This window comes from Schistocerca nitens, chromosome 2 (assembly GCF_023898315.1).
Source record: "Schistocerca nitens isolate TAMUIC-IGC-003100 chromosome 2, iqSchNite1.1, whole genome shotgun sequence".
Classification (NCBI taxonomy): Eukaryota; Metazoa; Arthropoda; class Insecta; order Orthoptera; family Acrididae; genus Schistocerca; species Schistocerca nitens.
In genome coordinates this window covers 1,026,251,521-1,026,279,324 of record NC_064615.1, presented here as the reverse complement: position 1 = coordinate 1,026,279,324, position 27,804 = coordinate 1,026,251,521, and the positions used below count along the sequence as shown (strand labels likewise).

At 45.0% G+C, this 27,804-nt stretch overlaps 2 protein-coding genes and 1 pseudogene across 2 annotated transcripts in view; all 3 read right to left on the bottom strand.

Moving 5' to 3' along the window:
* The window catches only part of LOC126237373 (uncharacterized), a 786,945-nt gene that overhangs the window by 171,053 nt on the left and 588,088 nt on the right, over positions 1-27,804 (bottom strand). The gene's annotated exons all lie outside the window — the stretch shown is intronic.
* LOC126237374 (uncharacterized) overlaps positions 1-27,804 on the bottom strand; it is a 274,642-nt gene that overhangs the window by 172,231 nt on the left and 74,607 nt on the right. The window contains exons 5-6 of the mRNA XM_049947459.1: positions 24,824-24,912; positions 9,853-10,044 (exon numbers count right to left, since the gene is read on the bottom strand). Coding sequence (XP_049803416.1) covers positions 9,853-10,044; positions 24,824-24,912 — 281 coding nt within the window. The remainder of the gene's footprint in view (positions 1-9,852; positions 10,045-24,823; positions 24,913-27,804) is intronic.
* LOC126237802 (5S ribosomal RNA) lies at positions 10,386-10,502 on the bottom strand (annotated as a pseudogene).

The following is a 27,804-nucleotide window of genomic DNA, read 5'->3' as shown; positions in this document are numbered from 1 at the left end:
TATTAGACTTGGCTCGGGAAATGACAGTGAACACAAATACCGAGATGGCAGATGCCCATTTGATGTATGGATTTGTTGACGACAGTGGCGCTCGCGCTCAATTTTTGTACAGGGAGAGATTTTCAGGACGAAGGTGCCCCGACAGAAAAAAGTTTGAATCCATTGATCGCTGACTTGGGGAGCATGGGCCATTTAAGTCTGATATTCGCGGCCGGAAGGGGTCTAGAAGGACGAGGACACCGCAACGGGAAGCGGAAATTGTGCATGCTTTTACGACGTCCATAGAGTCGTTCCAAGACATATAGCTGCAACACTGAAGGCTGACCACATGACTGTGTGGCCAGTGTTAGAGAGGACCAGCTGTATCCATACCACCTGCACTATCTGCAGCTTGTTTTCCTGCACAGGTACTCTTCTGCGAATGGTTTATTCAACAAAGTATCAACTACAATTTTAGTGCAACGGTGCTGTTTACAGATGAGGCGCCGTTTCAACGTAATCAGATAGTAAATTTTCAAAATCGGCATGTATGGGCACACGTCATTCCTCACACAAATGTTGAAGCAAGTCATCAACAAAGATTTTCTATCAGTGTTTGGGCCGGCATTGTTGGTGAATGGTGCAAGATGTTCGGAATCCTGAGAAAAATAGGGGTAACCTATAGGTCAAGACGGGTAATATACAATATCTACAGGAACCAAGAGAGAACAGTGAGACTAAGAACGTAGTGCGCAAGTTAAAAAAGGATTAAGACAGGGATGTTGTCTTTCTTTCGCACGTGCTATTCAATCTATACATCGAAGAAGCAATGACGGAAATAAAAGAAAGGTTAAAAAGTGGGATTGAAATTCAAGGTGAAAGTATATCGGTGATGCCATTCGCTGATGACATTGCTATCCTCAGTGAAAGTGAGGAAGAATTACAGGACCTGTTGAATGGAATGAACAGTCTAATGACTGCAGAATACAGACTGAGAATAAACCGAAGAAAATCGAAAGTAATGAGAAGTAGCCAAAATGCGAACAGCGAGAGACTTAACATCAGAATTGGTGAACACGAAACAGATGAGGTTAAGGAATTCTGATACCTAGGTAGCACAGCACGGAGCAAGTAGGTCACTAAAATCAGGTTAGCACTGGCAAAAAGGGCATTCATGGCCAAGTTTACTAGTATCGAGCACAGGTGTTAATTTGAGAAAGAAATTTTTGAGAATATACATTTGGAGCACAGCATTGTATGGCAGTGAGATTTAGAATATGGGAAAACCGTGACAGAAGAAAATCGAAGCATTTGGTGTGTGGTGCTACAGTCGAATGTTGAAAATTAGGGGAACTGATAAGGTGAGGTGTGAGGAGGTTCTCCGCAGAATCGGCGAGGAAAGAAACATGGAAAAGAACGACAGGTGGAAGGGACGATATGATAGAACAACTGTTAAAACATCGGGGATTAACTTTCATCGTACTCGAAGGAGCTGTAGGGGGTAAAAACTGGTGAGGAAGACAGGGGCTGGGATACATCCAGCAAATAACTGAGGACATGTGCTGCAAGTGCTACTCTGACATGAAAAAAGGTTGGCACAAGAGAGGAATCCGTGGCGGGCCGCATCAAACCATTCAGAAGATTGACGACAAAAGAAAAAGAAAAAAACATTTAACATTACGCCTCCCACACCATGAACACCTGGACCTTCAAAACGGCCCTGTTCGACTACGTTCCTGGGTGCGTCGCGTACCCTCATATGGCGGAGGAGGGAACACACAATACACGTAACTTTTCATTTACTTTTTGTGTACAACAGATTTTGGTCGACTTTCATGAAAGCCCATCTCTAATGATCATTCTGTTGACGGGACGTTGAACTCGAATTTTCTTTCCATCCTTCACGAGAATCATCGTTCTCGTAAGCACGGCCACGAAGAAATTCTGCAGCACGACTGCAAACAGTTTTTTTTCTGAACGTGATTGATTTCCAGAAGTTGAACGACACATTTCGAGGGATTATGGTTGATTCATGTTTTCACGAAAATCTTAAAAAATCATCCAAATAAAAAACTTTGCGTGAAATTTCCGTTCGTCACAATACTGTTTCTTCCAAAGTTCACTGTAAACAAACTATTCGGCCTATTCCTGAGTTTCCATTGTATTAGCCGGCCAGTGTGGCCGAGCGGTTCTAGGCGCTACAGTCTGGAAGCGCGCGATCCCTACGGTCGCAGGTTCGAATCCTGCCTCGGGCATGGATGTGTGTGATGTCCTTAGGTTAGTTAGGTTTAAGTAGTTCTAAGTTCTAGGGGACTGATGACCTCAGCAGTTAAGTCCCATAGTTTCCAGAATGATATTTTCACTCTGCAGCGGAGTGTGCGCTGATATGAAACTTCCTGGCAGATTAAAACTGTATGCCGGACCGAGACTCGAACTCGGGACCTTTGCCTTTCGCGGGAAACTGAGCTACCCAAGCATCTTCTAGAACCTCGTCTCCTACCTTCCAAACTTTACAGAAGTTCGCAGGAGAGCTTCTGTAAAGTTTCGAAGGTAGGAGACGAGGTACTGGCAGACGTAAAGCTATGAGGACGGGGCATGAGTCATGCTTGGGTAGCTCAGTAGAGCACTTGCCCGCGAAAGGCAAAGGTGCCGAGTTCGAGTCTCGGCCCGGCACACAGTTTTAATCTGCCAGGAAGTTTCAAGTCCCATAGTGCTCAGAACCATTTTCCATTGTATTAAAAATGACAAAAGACCAATTTTAAAAGAATCGTAATGTCGCATATTAACAGTATCGTGAAGTGGTCGCTTGTAAAAGCTTAAAGAGAGATTCTCCTACGTCCTCATCGTGTTAACGCACCGTACAGCTTATACCAAACGTTGGATCGACACTGAAACATTGCAGCGGACGTTGCTGCGGGCTGGACTGGTGGTGGATCTGGGTCTGTATCGACTTCTTTTTGCCAGACACCACAAACACCTCAGGCTGCAATGCGCACGTCGCTGGATCGCAGTGTGACAAAACGCAGCGTTATCCGACGAGTGCCGCTTCAAAGGTGTGCTTACAAGTGTTACACACTAACATGGTAACCAGAAAAATGGTTCAAATGGCTCTGAGCACTATGGGACTTAACTGCTGAGGTCATCAGTACCCTAGAACTTAGAACTACTTAACCCTAACTAACCTAAGGACAACACACACATCCATGCCCGAGGCAGGATTCGAACCGGCGACCGTAACGGTCGCACGGCTCCATACTGTAGCGCCTAGAACCGCTCGGCCACTCCGGCCGGCGGTAACCAAAAACATGCTGGCCTTTGGGGCTATACTCTGTTCATCATAAGAATAAATCTGGTGTAAACATTACGCCACGTATTCTTCCGCGTTTGCTTCAGTCTCATTGGATTTCGTTTCGCGTGGAACGGAAGTATAGCTGAGTTCAGTACAATAAACTACAATCATAAGGACACGTTTTATGCTGTGTTACATTTAGATAAACTGAGGGATGATGCGGGACAACAGCTTTGGCGACAGATTAAACTTGGACAACACTGGCCAGCCAGCTGGTCCATCTAACCTGCAATTATGTGAGCAGTTGCAGTTAAGACGCAAAAAGAGACGGGCAAAGAGACAATATAGCTTCGAATGTCATTTAATTTTTAAGGAGAATTAAATAATATTCGGCAAAATTCCAGTACTACCGCACGCTTCTTATGTGACCAGACGGAAAGCATAAAATTCTCTGGTTCTCACCTAACACAGTATTCTGATTGCAAACAAGAATGATGAAAATTCCTGACTTAAACACAGCGTATGTGTGATGCAAAAGCGTACTGCAGGGATTTCCCCGTATTGTTGAATACTGAAGCCCCTGAAGGTATTAATTACAATCAGTAATTCTAGTAATCTCTCAGCTCCTTCCTTATCCGAATCCGAGAAATACATTTCGGTTCTGAAACGGTCACCCGCTACGTTGGTAACGAGTCGATCAACAAAAAAATGCACGAAACCACCCAGGCGCCGCAATTTTTCTTCTTCCTTCATGACGTGCCGTTCTATACCCCGCCAGCTTTCGGCAGCGGCATGTGGAAAAGTTCCATGCGTTAGTTCCAGTACGTGGGCAGCTTAACAGTATTATTATTACTCGGGCCAAATACGTTAACTTGGTTCCACATCAGTTCTGTTGGGTTCATTTTGTAATCGTACAGTGGCAAATGTAAAAATGCAGCATTTGTATGGTGTGCTCGATGCTGTGAAAGTGATTGTTTTTCATATTTCTACGACATTTATAATTCTCGTTTGTATGAGACTACATCTTTGGTGTAGAACAATGGACGTAGTCCAGATACAGAGTATTTGGGTTTTCATTTTTGCCCTAAAAATTAAAAAAATAAATTTATAAACAACCTCTCATAAAATATCGATAATTAAGAATTTATATTTGAAATGAAAACGGGAGATTGGCGTGCAATGTGTAATTGCAAACAAGAACACGTGCATTATTCATAAAAAATGATGATGAATTTTACAATTACAAGATGATGGTATTTCAAACTGAACGAAAAAGGAAGATAAGTAAGGCGAGACTTGAACCAGAGTTCCCTGAACTGCACTAGGTTATCAATTTACGGCGCTACCGATTCCGCTGTATATCCAATGTGCATTCGTGTCTCAGTTGTATTAAATAGAGTCCTGCGGTAAACTTCAAAGTTGATTTTTTCTGTAAATTTATGAAAAACATTAAGACAACCTATTTCTCGGCACTTTTTAACCGCGTTCCACAAGCATGGTTCACTACGGAACAAGAAGAAGCCTCAGCCATTTTCATACTGCGTAGTAACAACGCGACAATCGGAGCAGAACAGAACAGAGACTGTGACTGCACATGATTTTTTAAATACGAACTACGTAGCTAAAGCTTGATTAAGAAAAACGTTCATGGCTTTTAACACATTAGAATATTTTGAAGTTTAATTTACTGTAATATAGTAATAATATAGGGTGGTCCATTGATCGTGACCGGGAAAAATATCTCACGAAATAAGCGTCAAACGAAAAAACTACAAAGAACGAAACTTGTCTTGCTTGAAAGGGGAAACCAGATGGCGCTATGGTTGGCCCGCTAGATGGCGTTGCCATAGGTCAAACGGATATCAATTGCGTTTCTTTAAAAATAGGAACCCTCATTTTTTATTACATATTCGTGTAGTACGTAAAGAAATATGAATGTTTTAGTTGGACCACTTTTTTCGCTTTGTGATAGATGGCACTGTAATAGTCACAAACATATGGCTCACAATTTTAGACGAACAGTTGGTAACAGGTAGGTTTTTTAAATTAAAATACAGAACGTAGGTACGTTTGAACATTTTATTTCGGTTGTTCCGATGTGATACGTGTACCTTTCTGAACTTATCATTTCCGAGAACGCATGCTGTTACAGCGTGATTACCTGTAAATACCACATTAATGCAATAAATGCTCAAAATGATGTCCGTCAACCTCAATGCATTTGGCAATACGTGTATCGACATTCCTCTCAACAGCAAGTAGTTTGCCTTCCGTAATGTTCGCACGTGCATTGACAAAGCGCTGACGCATGTTGTCAGGCGTTGTCGGTGGATCACAATAGCAAATATCCTTCAACTTTCCCCACAGAAAGAAATTCAGAGACGTCAGATCCGGTGAACGTGCGGGCCATGGTATGGTACTTCGACGACCAATCCACCTGTCATAAAATATGCTATTCAATACCGCTTCAACCGCACGCGAGCTATGTGCCGGACATCCATCTTGGTGGAAGTACATTCCCATTCTGTCATGCAGTGAAACATCTTACCATTTAGATTGCCATCGATAAAATGGGGGCTAATTATCCTTCCTCCCACAACGATGCAACATACATTAACCTGCCAAGGTCGCTGATGTTCCACTTGTCGCAGCCATCGTGGATTTTCCGTTGCCCAATAGTGCATATTATGCCGGTTTACGTTACCGCTGTTGGTGAATGACGCTTCGTCACTAAATAGAACGCGTGCAAAAAATCTGTCGTCGTCCCGCAATTTCTCTTGTGCCCAGTGGCAGAACCGTACACGAAGTTCAAAGTCGTCGCCATGCAATTCCTGGTGCATAGAAATATAGTACGGGTGCAATCGATGTTGAAGTAGCATTCTCAACACCGACGATTACCGATTCTCGCGCAATTTGTCTGCTACTGATGTGTGGATTAGCCGCGACAGCAGCTGAAACACCTACTTGGGCATCATCATTTGTTGCAGGTCGTGGTTGACGTTTCACACGTGGCTGAACACTTCCTGTTTCCTTAAATAACGTAACTATCCGGCGAACGGTCCGGACACTTGGATGATGTCGTCCAGGATACTGAGCAGTATACATAGCACACGCACGTTGGGCATTTTCATCACAATAGTCATACATCGACACGATATCGACCTTTTCCGCAATTGGTGAACGGTCCATTTTAACACGGTTAATGTATCACGAAACAAATACCGTCCACACTGGCAGTGTGTTGCGTGATACCACGTACTTACACGATTGCGACTATTACAGCGCTATCTATCACAAAGCGAAAAAAGTGGCCCAACTAAAACATTCATATTTCTTTACGTACTACACGAATGTGTAATAAAAATGGGGGTTACTATTAAAAAAAACCAGCTGATGTCCGTCTGACCTATGGCAACGCCATCTAGTGGGCCAACCATAGCGCCATCTGGTTTCCCTCTTCAAGCTAGACGAGTTTCGTTCTTTGTTGTTTTTTCGTTTGATGCTTATTTCGTGAGATATTTGGCCTGGTCACTATCAATGGACCACACTGTATATCTAATACATAAGTAGGACCTACTTCCAAGAGCGTAACAACACCAGTGTACATGTGCTCCGGCTTCTGACGAATCATCGCGTTTGTGTTTCTTTACATCAGGTTTATTCTTATGACGACCAGAGTATAGTATTATGCTCCCCCACTCTCACCTACCTTGGCCTCACCATTGACTATCACCTCGTCTGGATCCCTCATCTCTGCTCCATCCAATCCAAAGCCCACAACCGTCTCCGACTCCTCGAACTCCTCTCTGGCCGGACATGGGGATTGCACCCCTCTACTATCCTCCACACCTACAAATCCTTAATCCGTCCCATCCTCCATTATGCCAGTTCCGCCTGGATATCTGTCCCCCCCCCCCAAATTCTATAAGCCCCTGCAGATCCTTGAGCGTCATGCACTCTGCCTCGCCTTCCGTATACGCCTCCTGTCCCCCATGCGGATCCTCTATGACCTCATTCCTTTCCCCCATCTGCTCCTATTCCTCGAACATATCCTCATACTCTACACCTCCCGCCGCCTTGATCCCCCTCACCCCCTGGTTGCTCCTCTCCTCTCCCGTCCCCGCCCCCCGCCACGCCTTCACTGTTGTGTCCCCCCTACCCTCCATCTCTACACCCTTCATCTCCTTTCCCAAGGTGGCTTCCATCAACTCCCCCCCTCCTGGATGATGCCCTCTCTCCCTCCGTTTATCGCTCCTATCAACTCTCATCCTCACCCCTCCTCCTTTCCTCTGTCCTTTCCATGGGCTCCCTCTTCCCCGTTCCATCCTGTGTTTCTCCCTGCCTAACCTCTCCCTACCTCTCTCCTCCCCCAAGTCCTTTTGTCTTCCCGTCCTCTGCTTTCCCCACTCCCTGTCGCGTCTGCGCAGCACCCCCAACCCCTCTTATGGGTCCTCATCCTCCATTGGCTCCTTTCCCCCCTCCCCTCTTCACTTTTCCTCACCTTCCCCCCTTTTTTATTTTCCCATCATCTGTCCAGTTTCCCCCCACCTGCTCTCGACTGTGGGATGTCATATTTCAGTGCAGTGTTCCAGTGACTGTTCAGTGTTGTTTTCGTCTTTTCCCGTGTTGCGAACAGAAACCATGCTGTCGCTGGATGTGAATTTTATGTCTTTTGCGAACAGAAACCAGACTGTCGCCATGTTTTTAACTGTCTGTCTATTATTTTATCTGTCTGCTTCATATGAATTTTTATTAGTATCATCATCCCTTCCTTCTATGTTTTAAGTTCCACGACTTTTTCGCCATGTTACCCTTTGTCTCCGATTTTGTCACCTGTTTTTTATTATATATTATCTTCTACTTTTTTTAAAAAACAAAGTCTGTAGGCTGAAGAGCCGCATGCTTAGCTGCTGCCATGCCACCCCCTTCGGGGGGAATCTAAATTCAATAAAGAAAAAAAAATTAGTATTATGCAATGTGGGAGAGCTTCCACGGGTCTGTGGTAGTAATGAAACACAGCATGACAGCTGTGGAGTACCTGAACACGAATGAGGACTATCTGTATCCGTTCATACTTGATGTATTCTCCGGAGGTGATGCGATTTTCCAGTCATAAAAATCTGTCATAGGGCAAGAATCCTACTACGTTCATTGAGGAGCATAATAGTGAACTCAGGTTGATGTCTTGGTCACCAAATTCGCTTGATATGAGTGACGGAACCCATGTGGCACGCTGTCGTGTGCCAGATACGTTCCCGCAAACCATCGGCCCGTATTAAAGACCTGTTTGTTGGCATCTACCAAGGAATTGTCGTAATCACGACACGCTCGCAGAATCATTGCTGTTGTGCGTTCCAGGGGTGGTGAATATCTTGTTCTTCCTACAGATTTCTGGCTATCAAGAAAGCAGTGACGTGTTTGCGGTACTCTCTGTATTCTTACTTGAGACGTGGTGTGAAAGCCGCGGAATATTTAAACTTTGTGTGCCCAGTTTTTCTTGCTTTTTGCATTGCCCGTCATTTCAGGTGCTAGTGATGGATACATGTTTGTAATGGACACATTTTTCTTCATTGCTTGCTGTGTCAGATTGGGATAGAATGTGTCGTTTTATCTCCAGTTCTTTGATTACCTTGTTTCCTCTAAATGGATGTTTCCACCACTGCCACAGGCACTATAATCTTCCACGCTCTTAATCACGTTATCGTCTATGAAGTCTTTTTCTGGATCCACTACTCTGTCTAATGTAACTCTATTTGAGCAGCCAAATGAATCTTCATGTTTCTGGAATATCATATCCACCAAAAACATTGTGAAAGTGCCATCAACCTGCCCTGAACCGTCTTCTGTTGGATAACACACACAACGTTCCAAACATCAATGGTTTCGTTCATTTTTGCTGGGTATGTATGACAATACTGACATACGTATACTAAACATGTCAGCTACTTGCTGGAGGTAACATTGACTGGCGTCTTAATCCCCTCCCACCCTACTCCTCCTCCTCCTCCTCCTCCTCCTTCTCCTCCTCCAAGACTGTAATCGCTGTTACGTACAAACCAAGAGCAACACAATCACGCGCCGTCGTAGGCATGGTTAGGAATGTGAGATGGGTCTGTCTTCAAATGTTTAAATAAAAATTCCTGTTTGATTCGACAGACGTTCCTTGTTAGCAGTTTCTGCAGTGTTGTGTTAATAGTCCTGTGCACGTTTCACATTGCACCACGTCCTGAATGCCGTCACGTCTACTGCGGAAAGAACCGCTTACCGTACTTCAGTGTACGAACTCACGTTTACTGCCGAACTGGTGATATAACAGTTGTTGGCCCCTACAGTATCGACACTCTGCTTCGATTTTGGATAGTGCCTCTGGTCATTGCTTCATTTCGTAGTTACTTCTTCAGGATACACTGTAAAATTTCTTAAATTTGTTGTCTTCTGTCACATCCTGTGTATTTCACAGTGTAATAACTTATTTAGCGGTTGGAAGATACTTAGTGTAGAGGGAATTTTCCAGCTTCAATCTTGGCCTGAAAGGTGCCCCTCATACGTTCTAAGGAGAATTACAACAAAAAAAATTAACGTACATTATTTTGTGTCAGATTGTTCGAGAAGTTTATAATGGTGTCCAGGTTCGTGAGCATCTGGTCCGGGTCTAGGGTTCTGTTCTTGTTCTTCACAGCGCCGTCCTCGATAGTTTTTGGCTCTAGTTGTTCCAGCGCCTCCTCAACTCTATCACGAATCGTGTTGGTGACTTCAGTCCTTGTAGTCTGGCTGTCCTGCAACAAAAAAACGACGGTTGGTTACAGCCTCAGGTTGCCGGCCGATATCAATGCATCAAAAAATAATAATGTCGCAAAGCGTGCAGTGATACGAATATTTTCACCCGACAGCACATAGCCGAACGTATGCTAATGGGCACTCCGTCATCATGCCACATGTGGCCCACCGGGACCATCCGACCGCCGTGTCATCCTCAACTGAGGATGCGGATAGGAGGGGCGTGAGGTCAGCACACCGCTCTCCCGGTCGTTATGATGGTTTTCTTTGACCAGAGCAGCTACGATTCGGTCGAGTAGCTCCTCAATTGGCATCACGAAGCTGAGTGCACCCCGAAAAATGGCAACAGCGCATGGCGGCCCGGATGCTCACCCATCCAAGTGCGGCCACGCCCGACAGTGCTTAACTTCGGTGATCTGACGGGAACCGGGGTATCCACTGCGGCAAGGCCGTTGCCATGATAATGAGGCGATTATGGATTTATAGAAACAGCCTAACATCAGTGATGGTCGTGAGCGAATTAGGTGACATAGGAACAGGAAGGCCCACACTGGCGACACATAGCCCTTGGTAGCAAGTAGGTGGAAGTTTGAACCTCGTCTGTCTCTCGGGGCAGGAACTGAGAGCACGTCACTAAGTTCATACACTGGGTGTTTCACCAGTCTTCGCGGTTGTAGGGACGACTTAGCAGATCAAGTTTTACTTAGGAACCCATGTCCGGAAACAGTTCGTGTCCTGTTACATGGAAAACAAGATTCACATATTTGACTCCTATTTACTTTGATTTTACAACAGCCGTTCGATATAGCGATCACCAATTTCGGTGCACACAGCGTATCTTCGCAGTAAGTTCGAATAAACTGTGTCTAAGATGCATCGTGTATGATTACTCACCGTTACTGCAGCCGTGATCCGTGCAAGCAAACCTTCCTCCGATTGAACAAATGTATCATAAACAAGACTCTTTATGTGGCTCCACAAGAAAAAGTCCAAAGGGGTTAAATGTGGGGATTTTGGTGGCCAAGCATGTGGTCCACCTCGGCCGAGCCACCTGTCCCCGTAGACTACGTTCAGCTGCTTTCGGATGAGAACTGCAAAATGTGCTGCTGCGCAGCATGCAGGAACCACAATTCGTGCCGAATGTCCAATGGCACATCCTCTAAAAACTCCACCAGCACTTGTTGCAGGAATATCAAGTACCTAGCATCCTTTAGGTGGGGAAGGATGTAGAACCCAATCACACTACCATCGAAGATACCTGCCCAGGCATTAATGCCGAAGGTGTCCTGAGATCTTCGTGTACTAGTGGCTTAAAATGCGTTTTGTTGCTGAACACAATTTGCCTTGGAAACTGTGGGAAATCCACACAGCGGTTTAAAAACAAAGCACAGAAGTTGATAGGAGGCACAAAATCCTGAGGGAGCATGGCGTGTACCTTCTGAGGGTGATACGGGTGGAGTTTCTCTTCATTGCAGAACACATCAGATAGACGATTGAGACACATGGAAGTCACGTGCAATGGCTCGAGTCGATGAGTTCTCTTCCACTTGATGAAGCACTCCCTCTCCAAATACGACAGTGCACCGCCTTCTCGGAGCACCGCAGTTTCCTCTATCGCTTGCGAATTTCCCACTTTCCCGTAGCCGTTGTCCTACTCTGGCAGACAGGGAATGAGATGCAGGAGAAGCTCAACGTCTGTACCAAGAGTACTTTCCAAATCGTGTGACTCCATTACGGCGAGCTTCACCGTAAATTAACAGCATATAGATGTACTCTGCGGTCGTGTATTCAGGCATCCTATTACTGCAGTATCAGTCACCGTATTGTCAACTGACGCCTGACACATCACCAGGAAGCTTGAAAGCAAGTACATCACGTGACACTGCGTCATCATACCAATCATCACTGTGGGTGGTATATCAGAACAGGTAAACTGTGTAAGAAACATCTAGAGCGCGACTGAGCGGCTCTTATTTTCCGTCTCCGGGCATGACTTCCTATGTAAAACTTGATCCACTAAGCCCTGTCTACGACTTCTAGAAGTGTGTAACATGAATTGTGAAACACAATGTGTAGCACTGATATTCGTGTCGACTATGCCTACCACACTGCTTACAGTGTCGTCTGTGTCAGCACGTTCTTTGGTTCAACTTCTGTGTAAATGTTTGATCACATTTCCCTCCAATTTATAACATTGTAATTATACACTCCTGGAAATTGAAATAAGAACACCGTGAATTCATTGTCCCAGGAAGGGGAAACTTTATTGACACATTCCTGGGGTCAGATACATCACATGATCACACTGACAGAACCACAGGCACATAGACACAGGCAACAGAGCATGCACAATGTCGGCACTAGTACAGTGTATATCCACCTTTCGCAGCAATGCAGGCTGCTATTCTCCCATGGAGACGATCGTAGAGATGCTGGATGTAGTCCTGTGGAACGGCTTGCCATGCCATTTCCACCTGGCGCCTCAGTTGGACCAGCGTTCGTGCTGGACGTGCAGACCGCGTGAGACGACGCTTCATACAGTTCCAAACATGCTCAATGGGGGACAGATCCGGAGATCTTGCTGGCCAGGGTAGTTGACTTACACCTTCTAGAGCACGTTGGGTGGCACGGGATACATGCGGACGTGCATTGTCCTGTTGGAACAGCAAGTTCCCTTGCCGGTCTAGGAATGGTAGAACGATGGGTTCGATGACGGTTTGGATGTACCGTGCACTATTCAGTGTCCCCTCGACGATCACCAGTGGTGTACGGCCAGTGTAGGAGATCGCTCCCCACACCATGATGCCGGGTGTTGGCCCTGTGTGCCTCGGTCGTATGCAGTCCTGATTGTGGCGCTCACCTGCACGGCGCCAAACACGCATACGACCATCATTGGCACCAAGGCAGAAGCGACTCTCATCGCTGAAGACGACACTTCTCCATTCGTCCCTCCATTCACGCCTGTCGCGACACCCCTGGAGGCGGGCTGCACGATGTTGGGGCGTGAGCGGAAGATGGCCTAACGGTGTGCGGGACCGTAGCCCAGCTTCATGGAGACGGTTGCGAATGGTCCTCGCCGATACCCCAGGAGCAACAGTGTCCCTAATTTGCTGGGAAGTGGCGGTGCGGTCCCCTACGGCACTGCGTAGGATCCTACGGTCTTGGCGTGCATCCGTGCGTCGCTGCGGTCCGGTCCCAGGTCGACGGGCACGTGCACCTTCCGCCGACCACTGGCGACAACATCGATGTACTGTGGAGACCTCACGCCCCACGTGTTGAGCAATTCGGCGGTACGTCCACCCGGCCTCCCGCATGCCCACTATACGCCCTCGCTCAAAGTCCGTCAACTGCACATACGGTTCACGTCCACGCTGTCGCGGCATGCTACCAGTGTTAAAGACTGCGATGGAGCTCCGTATGCCACGGCAAACTGGCTGACACTGACGGCGGCGGTGCACAAATGCTGCGCAACTAGCGCCATTCGTCGGCCAACACCGCGGTTCCTGGTGTGTCCGCTGTGCCGTGCGTGTGATCATTGCTTGTACAGCCCTCTCGCAGTGTCCGGAGCAAGTATGGTGGGTCTGACACACCGGTGTCAATGTGTTCTTTTTTCCATTTCCAGGAGTGTAGTATGCTTGTAATTTTGAGAACTAAACTAGATAAACTCCACCCCGACAGGCCATGAAGGCCCAAAGATATTGACTGTCAGCCGTGTCATCCTCAGTTCATAGGCATCACCACTGGATGCGGGTATGGAGGGGCATGTGGTCAGCACACTGCTCTCCCGGCCGTATGTCAGTTTCCGTGACCAGAGCCGCTACTTCTCAATCAAGTAGCTCCTCAGTTTGGCTCACAAGGACTGAGTGCACCCCGCTAGCCAACAGCGCTCGCCAGACCGGATGGTCAACCATCCAAGTACTAGCCCAGCCCGACAGCACTTAACTTCGGTGAACTGGCAGGAACCGGTGTTACCACTGCGGCAAGGCAGTTGGAAATTCTAAGAACTACGTTGTGTAAAAATACTAAAATGTTGAAATACTATTTGTAGAACTGGTTCACGTATAGGGAATGTAGATTTGTACTCATGTAAAACCTGGAGGGAAGTACCTCCACTACGAAACCCAAAGCGAGAATAGAAAAGGCGTATTTGGCGGTAGACAATCAGTCTATGGCTAACATGCAAACTGTTCACATCCCGCATATTGAAGGAGGCAAGACTGAGTGATAATGCCTCGGATGAGGAAGAGCACTGGTTAGTTATTCAAGGCCCTTATTGGTTGGCTGTGAATTACAAAAATCCAAGAGGATAATTTTCAGAGCCACGAATACGTTTGCCACCTTTATTTCAGCTACAGAAGATCGCCAGCGCCACTACCTGCAGCTAAAGTAAAGGTTTAGTATTGTAATTGTTTGCGTGGACGAGTTATTGATTTACATGCAAATAATAATCGGTCTTTGTTCAACTTTGTGTCGAGAACCTTGAATCACTCCTCAGTCACGTTAACTAGACAGGATCTTTTTCTTAATGATGCAATATATCCGAGTGTCTTATTTTGTTGCACTGCAAGGTATTTATTGCTTTAATAGTGCCGATTATCTCTCGTGCAGCAGTAAATTTCTTAAGTGTTCAGTTACTTTTATTTCAGAAATACTTGACGTAAATCTCCTTAAGTGAGTAGCCTAAGGTTTGCAGAAGTGTAGATGCAAAGAAAAGAACTAATTACTTTACTTAAAAGTCATTGTTACTCAGGTTTGTATCCAGTATTAAAAGTAACTCAATACAACAGTGATCATAATAAGTGGTTATTGGCTATTGCAGTTTAAGGGCAAACTTAATGAGCACCTGCTTCATAGGTTTGTTGAAGTGTTATTATTCATGTATTTCCGTTTAAAAGTGTTTTCATATTGTGTTTTTGCGAGAAATGTCCAGTTCTCATCTCAGTCAACTGACAGAACAATTTTTGAGTCCCCATGCTAACGTTGAACCCGTATGACAGTTATTATTACAGTTAAGGCTCTTGTGAAGTGCTGAATAGCTTTTCTGTTCTTTAAAGGTTAACTGGCGGCAATTGTTCAGGCTATAAAAGATTCAGAGGCTCCATATCTTGCTTAAGCTTTGTTTAATGGAAATAAGTATGTGCTCCCTTTGAATACACATAGTATTAATAACAATCTGAACTGCAATTTTAAGATCATTTCTATGTCAGTGTTTCTTGTTACTTAAAGGGTAAATGCTACTTATGTTCAAATTACTTGTATTCCTCCATCAGCAATTGGTTGCGTAAAATGAACCTTAGCTTTCTTATGTCGAATACAGAAAGTATATGTCAGTGAGAGACATTTTGTTGCCAAAACATTTTAAATTTAGATACCTGTTGCTCTTGCCACACTGCTGTTCGGGCACTTGCTAGATCGTGCTGCTATTTCAGGTCCTACTTGCAAAACAGAATTTAGTGCCAAGTACAGTTATACGAGGTGCGGCTAGAAAAAAACCGGACTGATGCTGGAAAAAACATTTATTTACAATTATTTACAATTTCATGTTATCTCCTTCAATGTACTCTCCTCCTCGGTCTCTACACCGCTCCATACGAATTTTCCACTGTTCATAGCAATGCTGCAGATCATTTTCGGTAAGTCCATACATTACTTCCGTCGCTTTTTCTTTTACTGCTTCAACAGTCTCAAATCTAGTTCCTTTCAAAGCTGACTTGACTTTAGGGAAAAGAAAAAAGTCACAGGGGGCCAAATCAGGTGAGTAGGGTGGATGATCTAAGATGGGAATGTTGTGTTTTGCCAAAAACGTTTTCACTGACAACGCACTGTGAGCTGGGGCATTGTCTTGGTGAAGGATCCATGACTTTTTTCTCCACAAATCGTTCCGTTTTCTCCGTACTCGCTCACGTAGGGTAGCCAGGACGCTAATGTAGTAATGCTGATTCACTGTTTGTCCCTCTGGTACCCAATCAATGTGCACAATCCCTTTGATGTCAAAAAAAAACAATCATCATTGCCTTGAATTTCGATTTTGACATTCGTGCTTTTTTTTGTCGTGGAGAACCAGGAGTATTCCAATGCATCGATTGGCGTTTAGTTTCGGGATCGTAAGTAAAAAACCACGATTCATCGCAAGTAATAACATTTTGTAAGAAGGTGGGATCACTTTCAATGTTTTCCAGGATGTCAGAACAAATCATTCTTCGGCGTTCCTTCTGTTCAATTGTGAGACACTTTGGAACCATTTTTGAACACACTTTGTTCATGTTGAAACTTTCATGAAGAATCTGCCTAACACTTTCCTTGTCAACTCCTGTTAACTCAGACACTGCTCTGATTGTTAAACGGCGATCTTGTCGAACAAGTTTACCGATTTTTTCAATGTTTGCATCAGTTTTTGCTGACAATGGTCTGCCAGTGCGAGTGTCATCACTGGTGTCTTCGCGGCCATCTTTAAATCGTTTAAACCACTCAAACCCTTGTGTTCGCGATAAACAATCATCGCGGTACACTTGTTGTAACATTACAAACGTTTCACTTGCAGATTTTCCTAGTTTGAAACAAAATTTGATGTTAACACGCTGTTCTTTCTGTACACTCAACATTTTCCGACGCACAGACAAAACGTCAATTACTTAAAACAGACGCCACGGGCAGACTGAGTGCAGGAGGCAGATGAAACTCGAGCAGTATGCGGAGCGAGAGTCACGTGACAGGCCACGCGACTTTCAGCCTTATTGCATTCGTTTTATTGTTTCACCAGTACTAGTCCGGTTTTTTTCTAGCCACACCTCGTATACAGTAGTTAATTTTCTTGTTGAACAGTGTTATCACTTGGTATTATTTTGGTAAATTAGGCTGGCGAACGTTTATTCGTTTACATAATTACAGTTTACTTTAAAACTACAGCAACCTTAGTTTGAATTCCACTAGTTCAGTTACTGCTCCCTATCAACATATAACCTTTTGGATAAAGAAACATAGCCGGATACTTTTTCCATTAATACACGATCACGGTCATTTTAAATTCCTATTCATACGAGTAACATTATCGGCGAATTGCTAAGGTCGTGGTAACCGGTACACACTCGTCGAAGAAGACCAAGATATATGAGCGACGTGCCGCAAGGGTTAGCACACTGGATTTAAATTCGGGAGTACAATGGCTCAATCCCGCTTCCGGCCATCCTGATTTAAGTTTACTGTGATTTCCCGAAATCGCTTCAGGTAAATGCCGGGAGAGTTCCTTTGAAAGGGCACAACCTGCTTCCTTTCCCATCCCTCCCTAATCTGGTGGGATTGATGATCTCGCTGTTTGGTCCCCTTCCCCATATCAACCAACCAACCAACCAACAAATATAATGTCGGTCAAAGGCCTCATCCAAAATCGGCGTTACCAGGAAAGTTATCAGAGAACAATTCTTTGGAATTAATGACACTATCTGACAGTGGGTATTGATATAAATCAATGGGGAAAGTTGAAAATTTGTGCCAGAGCAGGAATCGAACCCAGGTCTCCTGCGGAAAGTTGAAAATTTGTGCCAGAGCAGGAATCGAACCCAGGTCTCCTGCTTACCAGGCAGATGCGCTGACAGCTGCGCCATTTTTTTTAAATAAAAATAAAAACGCGGTTCCTCCGCTTTATGGTCCAACAACGCGACCACTTCTTCTTTTTTTTTTTTTTTGAACAGGAAGGCAGGGTAAACAAACAATCTTTATTCGTACAATTGTGCTGTCCTAGGGATAAGAAAAGTATCGAGACAGCAAAAACAGTTTGGAAACCATAAAATCAACGCAAAGGCCGCCCTCTTTTCTTTTTTTTTTTTTTTTAACAGGAATAAAGTAAATGACAATCCTAGTCACGGGCGGGAGTTAAAATGAAGTTAGCATCTGCATCACAATCCCTGCAGCACGCGGTGTCGCATCATAAACCTGGCAGAAAGCCATATAATCTTGACCATTTCTGCCAGTGTGGGCGGTATTTATTTCTCCTGCCTCGACCATTCGAAGGACCATTATCTGAGGCATCGCCATTTGGACACAGCGGTGTTCGCAGCTGCACGGAATACCCTAGCATGCCTCCGATCAGACACAATTTCTCGACTTTTACACACACTACAGATGTAGCGCCCCTCGCCCATTATTCTCGTTACTAGCAGCATTTCGCTGACTCCCGTAAGAGTTTGAGCGTGGTGTACAACCGCACTAAAGTAATCATCGGCCATCCTCGCCTTAATGATATATATGTGGCGTGTGTTCTTTCAGACACGTCTGAAAGAACAGACACCACATACATAAAAATTCTCCTGTTACAATGGGAGGAGCATGAATGTAAGACCAACACGGCAGAAGCCAGTGCAGTAGTTTATCTGAAGGCAACTGTCGAAGAGAGGCCAAAGGTTTTCGTGGCCGAAGAAGAGGCAACTTCTAGATGGACAGTGTTAGACAGGGCGCCTCCGTGAAGAGACCAGGTCCGCGAACCTCTGAGGTCATTGTCGCTGTAGCAAACCATGTTGCAGTAGACTGGTAAACTCCCTGTGCGCAGAAAACCCCAGGAGCAATTTTGTTGTCCTTATTTCGCTTCGACATTCGTCACAGTTGCGATAGCAGTCTTTTATTTGTGCGGTTAGTTTCAGACGATCACGTTCATCTTCAAGCTAAATGGCCGTAGCCATAAGTGTAATCATACAGTTCCTACCAACGTACACGTGAGTAACCAAATATTTATTATTCCTAATCAATAATTATTACATAGACACAAAACGAGCCGGCCGTTGTGGCCGAGTGGTTCTAGGCGCTTCAGTCTGGAACCGCGCGACCGCAATGGTCGCAGGTTCGAATCCTGCCTCGGGGATGGATGTGTGTGATGTCCTTAGGTTAGTTAGGTTTAAGTAGTTCTAACAAGGGAACCTCCCCATCGCACCCCCCTCAGATTTAGTTATAAGTTGGCACAGTGGATAGGCCTTGAAAAACTGAACAAAGATCAATCGAGAAAACAGGAAGAAGTTGTGTGGAACTATGAAAAAATAAGCAAAATGTACAAACTGAGTAGTCCATGTGCATCATAGGCAACATCAAGGATAACGTCTGCGCAATATCGCCGTGGTCCCGTGGTTAGCGTGAGCAGTTACGGTGTGAGAGGTCCTTCGTTCAAGTCTTCCCTCGAGTGAAAAATTTACTTTCCTTACTTTCGCAAAGTTATGACCTGTTCGTTCGTTCATTGACGTCACTGTTCACTGTAGTAAATTTAGTGTCTGTGTTTTGCGACCGCACCGCAAAACCGTGCGATTAGTAGACGAAAGGACATGCATCTCCAATGGAAACCGAAAACATTCGATCGCAAGGTCATAGGTCAACCGACTCCTCCACAGAAAAACACGTCTGATATATTCTATACGACACTGGTGACAGCATGTGCGTCACATGACAGGAATTTGTTGTCGACCCACCTAACTTGTACACTTGGCGAATGGGTAAAAAGATTCTTCTTCCTTGCCCGATTTAGGCTTTCTTGTGTATGTGACAATCACTCCCAAAAAACTGATGAAAACATAATAGTTTGTCACATAAACTGAAAATAAGAAATTAAACTTTTCACTCGAGGTAGACTTGAACCAAGGACCTCTCGTTCGGCAGCTGCTCACGCTAACCACGGGACCACGACGCTCCGGTGCTTGTATTATCCTTGATGTTGCCTATCTTGCGCATGGACTACTCAGTTTATATATTTTGCTCATTTTTTCGTAGTTCCACACAACTTCTTCCTGTTTTCTCGATTGATGTGTGTTCAGTTTTTCAAGGCCTATCCACTGTGCCAACTTACAATTAAATCTGAGGGGGGTGCGATGGGGAGGTTCCCTTGTAAGTTCTAGGGGACTGATGGCCTTAGAAGTTAAGTCCCATAGTGCTCAGTGGCATTTGAACCATTTGAACACAAAATGACGAACTTTGTATGAGCATACATTGTGATTTCTTTCCATTCGAAAGCACCAAGGTAGGTTTTTAATGGCTTGCACACTGAAAGTCGTTAAGAACATATGCAGTTTTTACTAGTATTCCTGTATTCACCAATTATTTTGAACGACCAGCCAAAATAACAAATTTTGTATTACTGCTCCCCACCCTTCTACAACTCTGGAATATATCTACCAACTTTCAGAAGAATCTTTGAGTGATATTAATCTGACGGCCGGAGTGGCCGTGCGGTTCTAGGCGCTACATTCTGGAACCGCAAGACCGCTACGGTCGCAGGTTCGAATCCCGCCTCGGGCATGGACGTGTGTGATGTCCTTAGGTTAGTTAGGTTTAATTAGTTCTAAGTTCTAGGCGACTGATGACCTCAGAAGTTAAGTCACATAGTGCTCAGAGCCAGTAATGATATTAATCTGGCGATCGTACTAGACTCAATTATTTCAACTGAACATACACGACCTGTAGGTCAAGGTAATCAAGGACCCATTTCAAGCAGAGACGACAGAAGGCCATTACCACAAGCTGAAGTAGAATACGACGTCATTGCGAACTGCGTGTCTAACAATGATGACTGGCTAATACGCCAAGAAAAACGGGACACTTCCGCTACAGACGAGCAAAGACGGTACACGTGGTTTCACGAGCAGCGGAAATTATGAAAATCGAATACACTGTCACCGCCGATATGATAACTCAAGCTACGGTCGTTTTCCATGAAAGTGATAGATTTTAATTTTTTAGAAATGTTGTCGGGTATACAGCGGTGTTGCGTCATCTTCAAGGTGCGATATTTCGGCAAGATGACTTGTCGCACTCTTAAGGTGGTCCTGATCCCAGACTATCTACCGCTGGGCGCAGTCTTATATAAGGCGAATCACCTAAAACTTGCACCGCAGATATTGCGGAAATGGAGAGTGCTATTGTCGTGCAGTTTTCCCAGAATGGATTGATAGTCATGGGCTCGTATTGTTAGCCAATCGGCAGGATGTAACTGTACTTATAAAGTGCATTTTTTGTGTAAACATACATTTTTTTAAAAGGAACAATGCCCATTGGCATTAACGAACTGAAAGTAGGGTAAATTAGAACGTTTGTTCCAGGATTCTAGCGAGAGTCTTTACGAGATATTGTATTTCGGAAAGTTACCACACCGACACTTGTATTACAGTTGTGGTAACTCACACTAAAGAACAACATAAGTGGATACACTACTTGTGTGGATTCTCACCAGCAACGAGAAAACTGACCACCAATGGTTGTGTTCAAAATGACCATCGGCAGTGGCAATAAACGCTTCTAGTCTGGTGTGGAACGACCGCTGCACACATGCTAGCATTTCAGCGGAGATGTCCGAGCAGGGTGTAGTAATACCTCGTTGCGTATCATCGGGTGTAGCAGGTATGTCCTTGTAGACAGCGCCTTTCAGCTTTCCCCACAGAAAAAAGTCTACAGGCGTCAAATCCGGGGAACGGGCCAGCAAAGTTACAGGTCCTCTGCGACCGATTCAACGATTTGGAAACAATTCGTGAAGACATGGTGCAGTACTTCGTGCACTATGGGCCCGACAGCCATTGTGTGGAGGAATGTCTTCTACCATCCATGAAAGACGGTCTGTTAGGAGGCTTCGATACTTGTGCGCGTTCAGTGTTATGTCTGTGAAACATAGACCTATGAGCTGATGGTTCATCATCCCCCACTAGGGTTATCAACAGACCAGTAGTGCATTTTTCCGCGGTTTACGTGGCCATGATCAGTAAATGTGGCTTCGTCACTAAACAAGATATATGATACATCTGGAATATTCTGTCTTAATTCCCATGTACAGCAGTTAACACACTTCTCATCGTTTCCATGCAGCTCTTGATGAGGAGAGATGGGATAGCGATGGATCCTATGCCGATGGAGAGTGCGTAGGACACTTGCCCAACTCATGTCTTATCCTCCTGTGATAGCGAGGGAGCTAACGTGCAGATCAACTGCAACGGCAGCAAGAACATTAATTTACCCCTCTTCTGTCGTCACTTGTTTCCTTCTCTTACACCATCTAGGTATTGCACTACCACCTTCACGTAACTGGTTGAAGTGGTTGATGCATAACTGCTAAGATGACTGACGTCTATTGGGATATCTTGCCGCATACACCGTACGATTACGAACTGCATTCTTCCTACACTTTCCGTACACCATGAGCAAGTTAGGTTTTTCTGCATTGGTAAACACCATCGTCCACTCAGGACCTATTGATTGGGTTGTCACACACTGACTGACCAGCAAGTCGCACTGTACTCAGGGAACACAAAAGCACACTGTAACCAAACATAACTTCTTATCTAGCAACTACCCACGTCGAATGGCACAAACCAGTGTTGGTGTGAAACGTTTAAAATATGATATCGCGTAACCGACTCGCGTACAGTCCTGCAGCTGACACAACTTACAATCTAACTTACCCTACGTTTAGTTTGATAATGCCAATAGGCACTGTTCCATTTAAAAAAGAGTATGTTTACACAGAAATACACCTCCTAAGCCGGCCGCTGTGGCCGAGCGGTTGTAGGCGCTTCAGTCCGGAACCGCGCTGCTGCTACGGTCGCAGGTTCGAATCCTGCCTCGGGCATGGATGTGTGTGATGTCCTTAGGTTAGTTAGGTTTAAGTAGTTCTAAGTCTAGGGGACTGATGACTTCAGATGTTAAGTCCGATAGTGCTTAGAGCCATCTGAACCATTTTGAACACTTCCTAAGTATTTTTACAATCTGTTTATTGGCTAACAATACGAGCCCCGGACATAAACTGCTCACGATACCTGTTCCAGTCGCCGCCACCGCCTGCCTTCAGGGTGTAATACGGTATGAAGACGCGGTACGGATGAAACTCGTCATCGTTCCGCACGTGCCAGAGCATGGATTGACTTACAAACGTTTCTTGAGCGACACTCCGTATGTCTGTCGAGGGCGTGTTCTGCAGCAGTGCTAATGCCTCTGGTTTTCACACCAGAATCATAAAATTAATTAATCGTGTTTCGATGTAGGGCTTGAGCGCACATGGGCCATTACGATCCGTTGCCAGCGAACAACTCACCTATAGCGCACCCCTCTAGCAGAGACCTGTGGATGACAGCGAACAAGCGTTGATATAGCCCTCAACGATTCGGGAACCGCTAAATGTACGACCGCTGAGCGCAAAAGCATTTCCATCTGCCCTTTTCTCCCAAGAAAACCGCTCCATTCTGCACAGTACCAAACACAAGAGTGCCCATCTGACACAGGACGAACCAGATTCCGCAATGTGCGCAGCGCCACCGTCGATGGAACGTGGTATCAGATCAGCATTTGCACTGTCAAACGCAAGGCGTTCGCATCCCAGCAAACGCAAGAGGAAACTCCACAGTGGTGTCCCACCCGGAACACCTGCTACCATTTCGACTCAGATATCAAGTTTATATGCCTACCTTCCCGGCGGCGCGCGACGCTGTGAAATGACGCCTAGCGCCGAATGCTAAGGGATGCCAACAATGGGTTGCCGTGTGGAAGTTGCTTGTTGTCTCACTCTACCAGTCCTCTCATTTTTTTACATTCGTTTTAGAAACACCCTGTATATCATTAGTATTTAAAAACATCATCACCATATCTTGTAATTTATGGCTGCCTTGTAGTAACTGGTCTACAGTTGCTATAGTAATTTCCTTCGTGCGGATGGCTGAAGACACATAAAACCAGTTCATAAATAAATAACAATTATATTCAGAAATCCGAACATGTTTTTCCTCTTGTAAATTTTATTATAATTTGAGGGAAATTTCAGTTAAATGTGTAATACGAGGGCTATTCGGAAAGTAATGTCCGATCAGTAGCGAAACGGAAACCACTGTGAAAATCAAAAATGTTTTATTTGAAACAGTTTGCTACACCTTCCAGCTAATTCTCTACAGAATCGCCGTTCCCACTTAAACATTTATCGCAGTGTTGTACCAACTTTCCAATGCCCACGCCATAGAAGGTAGCCGCCTGTGCTTTCCGCCAAATCTCTACGCTGGTCTGTGCCAAAATGTTGTCTTCATTGCCAGCGGTTCATGAGAGCAGAAACGAAACTCATTGGGAGCCAGTTATGGGCTGTACCTTGGGTAATCAAACATTTCCCATCGAAAACGCTGGAGGAGCATGCTACCTCTGCCGAGTGCGGGCGAGAATTGTCACGAGGAAAGAAACGCATGACAGTTATGTTATGCTGGCAGCATGATATCAGGCGAAGTCTCTCACTACACCCTGACACTTTACGGGAGACATTTTCTTTCTAGGCACCTTTACATGTTCAGTGTGTTCTCAAAACTGAGGAGAGTGACGCCACGTGATCGACGGGCATACTAGAGACACAATGCAACACATCTGAGCAAAGTTTCATCGGATTTTCACTGTCGTTTTAATTTCTTGGTTGATCGGACCTTACTTTCTGAATAGCCCTCGTAATATTCAGCACCAGAGAGCAACGTAAGAATCTGAGAATTAGGGCCAGTATTCATATTGATTATGACAGGGCTAGATATACAAATACAATCCACAAAAGTGGCATATTTCTATACTATACTGTACGTTAAAAATTCGAAATACTCGTACAATGCAATATATCACCTATACCCACATTCGCTCGTATACAACTTGGTTTTTAGCATTGAGGAGTATGTGGCTAGTAGTACTGTAGAAATGAGCTTACCTGTTCACATAATCCATGTATTAGCTCTTGGTGCCTGGCAGAGAGAACGTTGTAGTGGTATCTGGAAAGACAATAATTTTTGTTTTGTAAACGGTACTTACCAACAATGAGATAGTTGTTTCCTCCGTAGGTGGCAGCGTTGTTGGAGCCATCGTAGTTTTGCATATGCTGCGTAATCCTTCTGCATGTTCTGAAACAAACATGAATTGAATTTTTGGTGTGACAGATACGCATTGCAATATTACAAGTTCTTTTAGCCAAGAGAAACAGCCGGTTCATGATGTCGGAGGAAAAACTCGCCACAGTCACTTGTGTGGCCAAATGAAAGCTGGTCTCAAAGGGGACGATAGGCCCAAAGGCCTCCATCTAAAAGGCGCCGAAACTCCGTGGAGAAGCGCTTCACGGCTGGGTAACGCCCGTCCTTTCTTGTAGCAAAAAGTACGGTGTTAACTGCCGAAATACAGAGGGACGAATAACGAATCAGCACTTAAACTAATAAGGTTGTCTTTATTATGAAACGAGTTGTTAACTTCGTTACAAATAGGCAAAGACGGGCTATGTTCCAGCACGTCATTTGGGGAGATTTTTCTTTCTTTTACACCCATCAGTTGATATAAAAATTAATAATAACGGCTTGAGCACGGTGGATCGACGTGCCGGGTTCTCACTAAGCAATCACCAGTGCCTCAGCGTCTACTGAGACGAAGGTTCAGAGAGACACTTGTTGCTGGGATATCGGCAAGAGCACAGACGCAAGACGACGTCAGGTCCGAGAGATACGTAAATTTGGCGAGATGTTGAACATACATTTCTGTGCTCCTTTGAGGTCATGTATTTCCTTTAATCATCAATTCGTGGCATAGTTAATTTTGAAGGAATGGGTTCGGATAGGACGAAATTTACGATTCTTGACAGCCACTCAGTGATTTAACTCTATTGAGGGATTCGCCTGGTAGTTAGAATTGGATTTTACGTCTGATTCCCTAAAGACATTAAATGAAACATGTTAATACTAATAAACCCCAGTTAATATGAATTTCAGTTACTCATTGCCAAGCTGTTAACCGTATCCCGTCAGATCACCGAAGTTAAGCGCTGTCTGGCTGGGCTAGCACTTGGATTGGTGACCATCCGGTTTGCCGAGAGCTGCTGGCAAGCGGGGTGCAGTCAGCACTTGCGAGGCAAACTGAGACGTAGTGGCTCCGGTCTCGTAAACTGACGTACAGCTGGGAGAGCGGTGTGCTGACCCCATGCCCCTCCATGTCCTCATCCAGTGACGCCTGTGGGCTGAGGATGACACGGCGGCCGGTCGGTGCCGTTGGGCCTTCATGGCCTATTCGGGCGAAGCTAAGTTTTTATCTAGTGGCGACCGTTGTGTCTTAGTAATCCTGCTGATGTTGTTTATCTGCTATACGCAGAGTGCTGTGTGTATCCGCTGTACAACAGGACACTGCAGCAGATTTTGTTGAGAATGCATTTTTTTATTTCATCACAGATGACAACTCATAGCTAGCATTTTTCCAATATACCTTCATACACGACGACTGGTTTTGCCACCCAACCCAAATATGAAACATTATACCTCTTGACGTCATAACATACTGTGAGGCATAGTTCCATTCGAGACCACGTTCCATATAAACTGTCAGAGAAATTAAATTAGATTTATGCGTTTTCCGTGGTAATTTTGGTATCATGTTGTTTATTTTATCCTGTGACGACTGTCTACGACAGGGCCGGCCATGTCATGCCAAAACTTCACGCGTGCAGTGTGTGTGGGTATAAAGGGAAAACGGGGAAGGTGACATATAAGCAGATTTGCGAAAGTCTTTATTTGCATGTTCAGTCACGTGATAGGTACAGTGGGCTATAATGTCTCTATCGACGAAACTTTCAAGACCACCAACAGCTGGAACACCAGTACCACCTCGTACAATGGCTACAGTTAACCATCCGTTGCCATGGGTAAAGGAATCATTAATTTCGATGCTGAAGTTCAGTCTACATCCACGAAATACACATGGTCCATCAACAAGTGCAGTAGCAGCAATGTTCTTCACAGTATTCTTCTTCTTGTCTGCAGCAGATGTGGTGAATTCGATGTTCTCAATTGTTTTGTAGATTGTTTGACGAGAACGTCGACGGTTCCAGCTGTTGGTGGTCTTGAAAGTTTCGTCGATAGAGACATTATAGCCTACCGTACCTATCACGTGACTGAACATGCAAATAAAGACTTTGGCAAATCTGCTTATATGTCACCTTCCCCGTTTTCCCTTTATACCCGTAATAGACGGAAGATATCAGTAAATGAGTCTGTATTCATTTGGATTAAAGGCAAAGGTGTATGTGAATATGTAAAATTTGTTGGAGACTGTACTTTGTATTTTCATAAATAAATTGATCTGTAGCGTAGCTTAAAACCGGACAAGGGTACATCACGAGCCGGGGGCTCAAGGAGGCAACAGCATGTTCCATGTTAAAGTTTGACCTTTGACCCCAGCGCGCGAGGCTGGCTTACGCAATCTTGGCAGCGCGCCAGCCGCGGACTTAGCGCACAGCGGACGGGAGCACCTAGTGTGGCTAGTGCTCCCGTCCGGGATAACGCGCGGCTGGCACTGTGAAATATTCTAAGTCCGAATCAAGGTCACGCGCTATCGCGCTCCTATAAAAGCCAAGGCCAAGGCCCATCCTGACATTCGGCTTTGCTCTGCCCTTCTCGGAAGTACATGGAACACAGCGACATCTTCGTGTTCCGCAGAATCGTGCTGTCAGCGGTGCTTAACCTTCGCTGTTTGTTCGTGGTATGAAGGACGTCCACAGGTCCAATGGCTATTTGCTCAAAAAGAGACAATCTAGCGATCTATCGTTGCAGTCCTTTAAAGTGAACGGGAATGACAAAAGAGTGGGATGGGACTTCTCAGTTACCATAACGACAGGTACTGCATATTTGCTTTGAAACGATGTTACAAAGCAGAAGGAATTTGAAGATTTAGTTGAGAATGAAGGAGCAAAAAATTACAACGATCGACAGCCGGGATTTATCGTTCTGTACATAGAAAATACTTCGTGCTTTGCAGGCATG